This window comes from Phaethon lepturus, unplaced genomic scaffold (assembly GCF_000687285.1).
Source record: "Phaethon lepturus isolate BGI_N335 unplaced genomic scaffold, ASM68728v1 scaffold9539, whole genome shotgun sequence".
NCBI classification, from domain to species: domain Eukaryota; kingdom Metazoa; phylum Chordata; class Aves; order Phaethontiformes; family Phaethontidae; genus Phaethon; species Phaethon lepturus.
The window spans coordinates 57,188-60,922 of NW_010561196.1; the positions used below are offsets into that span (position 1 = coordinate 57,188).

The window sequence follows — 3,735 nt, forward strand, 5'->3', positions numbered from 1 at the left end:
TGCTACTTTTCTGCTTTAGCACTTTCTGGAAACTGAAATTATGTTGAGGAAGAAAAAAAAAAAAAAGTGTGCTTTCCAGCCTCTGCTTCAGGCAGCATTACTGAAACCAGTAACTACCAACTCTGAGCAGCCAGGAGGCAATGCAGCAAAATAAAACTCAAAATTGTTGGAGGAGTGTATGTCATATGCCTAACCACTGGCTCAGTTTTACAGCCTTGTTTTTCTAACCACATGACATATATAAATTGGATACAGTTGGCAAGATCTTCTGGCATCACCTGTGCAACCCGATCCCAGAATAAAATAGTGTAATTGAGCACAGAATGTTTGCATCATGTGTAATTGCTTTCTGTCTTCAAAGTAGTTATTTTGGATATGTAATTTACTATATGCACTATACCTTTCGCCCTTATATTACAGCTTGCTTACATTAGTATGATTCTTTGCATATTTCCTCTCAGGATGACCTGGTAAATACCATCGGAGAATCTGCTGCACTGGGTGCTTCTGGAATTGTGATCTGGGGTGATATGAATTTAACACAAAATAAGGTATGACAGATTAATTATTACATGACATTTTTAAAGAGCAATAAAGTGAAAAGATATAAAGCATTAGGATAACTTACATTATATCTTCTACTTTAAAAATGATGACTCCATATTTCCAGCAGTCTTCTCTAGTTAAAAACCAAGCACATTTGAGGCTTATGAATGTCATTGACTACACAGAGTAAGAGTTCAATCTTTTAAAATATCAGTAATCTGTGTAACTGGACAAGCTACCACAATAACTGTAGGCAAGTTAGCACTTATTTAGTTAATTTAAGGAAAGAATTCCTGTATCTTCATTACATTCCAGTCATGAGATATAGATATATATATATAAAATTACTTGTGCTCTCCCAGAAAAATTCTTAAAAGACCCTTCTGCTTTTTAAAGTGGTGCACTTAGCAATAAGTGCACTAGGAGTCAGTCTGTGAAATTTCAGCTCTAGCCTGTTCTGTGTGTTCTAAGTAGTACTTCGATTAATTTCATTGTAAGAAAGAACTGAATCAGAAGAGGAAAAAATTTGTTTTAGGAAGGTCAAATACGTAGGTTGAGAAACGTTGTTATAAGGATATTCAAATAAATCTTTCAAACAAGCACATTCATACCCAGGCAAGCTAGATATAATAAACTACCGTATGGGAAGACTCTTCTGAAGTCTTCTAAGAGCAAAGGACTGAAACTCTACAGCACTGCTGAGCCTCCTGTCACAGAAAGCATGGCCACATAAGCTTCCACAGCTCTGGAAGGGTCAAATTCCCAAAAGCATCTCACTTTGACTCTTTTTTGGATGTGCCTGCCTTTGAGAAAGTGTATCAGTTCCACCTGAAGCTTTTTTCCCCATTACCCCAATACCAGAACATAGAGGAGCAACAACTGTTATTGCTTGAATTTTGAGATTTGTGTGAGCAAATAGAATTTTCCACAGCCCAGTCAGACTATGTATTTGTGCACTAATCACACCTTTTTTTTACAGCTATCACAGTCAGTAGTCTTTCACCAACAAAATATTACTGTGAGCCTCACTTCTGCAAGAATTGCATCAACCAAAATTTCCAGGCAGGGTTTTTATATATAGCTAAAAGAAAAACAAAAAACCTACATATACCTCAGATTCACTCACGTGATCTCCATGGGTATAAATATTAGCTGTATCTATGTGTGCTATTAGGCAAATGCCCTAAGGAGACAGCGTCAGAAACAAAGAATTCCCAAAGCCTCTGGTTATTAAACTGTGCCAAGAATACACAGAATATATGCTGACTTCATAATCAATTGGAATGATCAATTCTCTTAGCATACTTTCCATTCGACCACCCTCCCAAAATGGAGGAATACTGTGAAAAAATAATGAAAATACTGTGAAAGCTCCCTACTTCTGCAGCCTAGCTATTCAGGTCAGGGGAAAATGGAAGAGTCTCACAGGGATGATTTGATAGAAAAATTGTTCAGGCTGAAGAAGTGAGGCTTTTTTTCAAGATTCTTTCAAACCATTCAAGACATAAAAAGGAACCTCAATCCTTCATGTAACTTCTTTAATACAGCTGATTCAAAATGCTACATGAAATATACAGATAAAATGAAAGCTTAAAGTTGTCTACTTTCCGATATAAGTGCTTTTTGTAACACCTCCAGCAACCACCAACATAAATTTGCTGTGATCCTTGAACTATATAGCAACTTCTCAGATAAACTTGCTTCCAACCACCAGTTACAACAAACCTCAGGAGAAACATTCACAGGTATCCACTACAGTACTGTTACTAGAATGGCAGCGTTTTAATGGTTTCCTTACTAAACGTTGCAGATATGATGTTCTTTTCCCAGAACACTTGTAGGACTCTGGACAACTACCTTAGGAGGACTTTGACCCCGTACCTCATCAATGTCACGATGGCAGCCAGAATCTGTAGCCAAGTGTTATGCCAAGACTTTGGTGCTTGTGCACGGAAAAAATGGAATTCCAGTGACTATCTTCACTTGAACCCTGACAATATTGTCATTCAAATGACAAAGGATGGCAAATACAGCCTACGAGGGCAACCAGCATTTCAGGATCTGCAAACATTCATGGAAAAATTTGATTGCCGCTGTTATGCAGGGCACAGTTGTGAACCTAGGGCCGATATAAATGACATCCATTACCTCCGTGCTTGCATTTCAGAAGATATTTGCATTCAGATATCCTCAAATTCACTTTCTTATATAGAAGCCTCTGAAGAAAAGATCCTGTCTAACAGAACTGTATTTTCATTTACCTCTCAGAGTAAGGTGACATTATCTACATATCCTGAAATAGAAGATTTCCACTCTACCTTTGGAAATAATATACTCAACATAACAACTGCGGAATATAACACGGTCACAGCTGCCACTAGATATGATTTAGAAGCAAATGATACTCGTACTTTCAGTAGTTCTTCATCCTATAAGATAAGGATGTTTAATCTGTTTTGTTTAATTCTAATTCTGAGAACCTTAATATAAATGACCCACAAACACGACTATATTCTTTTCCCTGGATGTGTTTGAAATTCTAAAGGTTTTATTTACACAGAAAAATCATTCCTGAAAGGCATATGGTCTTATCTGCATCAGGTAACCTTTTCTGCTCCATAGGTGACACTTCAGTTTTTGAATATATTTTTTTGGTTTAGTTCTATAAACTACTATTTGTGCCAAAGATATACTGGTCTGTATATACTGATTTTACCATATGAAAGGATAATCCAGAAGAAGGAACATTTTTTACAGTTTACATGTTTAACAATTCTATTTGAAAAAAAATAAATTGTTGATAATGCTGTTTTGGATAATTCAAGCTAAGGCAGTCAAATACGTCTCAATCTGGATTTCATTGAGTCTCAGCAGTCAACAGATTTGATACCCTATTCAGTAACTAATTTCATTCCATATGAAAATTAGCTCTTAAAAAAATATTTGGCTTAACTTTAGGTATGTGGGTCTTTGCAGCATAAAATTTATCTGATTAATGTAATGTTTCTCCACTTTCCACAATTTCTACACAGAAACTGTGTTTTTCCGTTTAATAAAATATATATATAACTCTTCAAAGGGTTCTAACTTTAATGTAAATGTTGGCTTCAAATATCACAGCTTCGTTATTTAAAATTTGAGCTGTACTAGTTTATCCTTGGCCGAGCCCAGAGAGTTGTGGTGAACAGT

General features: G+C 36.1%; 1 protein-coding gene across 1 annotated transcript in view; it reads left to right on the forward strand.

Moving 5' to 3' along the window:
- SPAM1 (sperm adhesion molecule 1 (PH-20 hyaluronidase, zona pellucida binding)) overlaps positions 1-3,036 on the forward strand; it is a 5,028-nt gene extending 1,992 nt beyond the window's left edge. Inside the window, exons 2-3 of the mRNA XM_010293914.1 lie at positions 462-551; positions 2,377-3,036. Coding sequence (XP_010292216.1) covers positions 462-551; positions 2,377-3,036 — 750 coding nt within the window. The remainder of the gene's footprint in view (positions 1-461; positions 552-2,376) is intronic.
- The last annotated feature ends 699 nt before the right edge of the window (positions 3,037-3,735 follow it).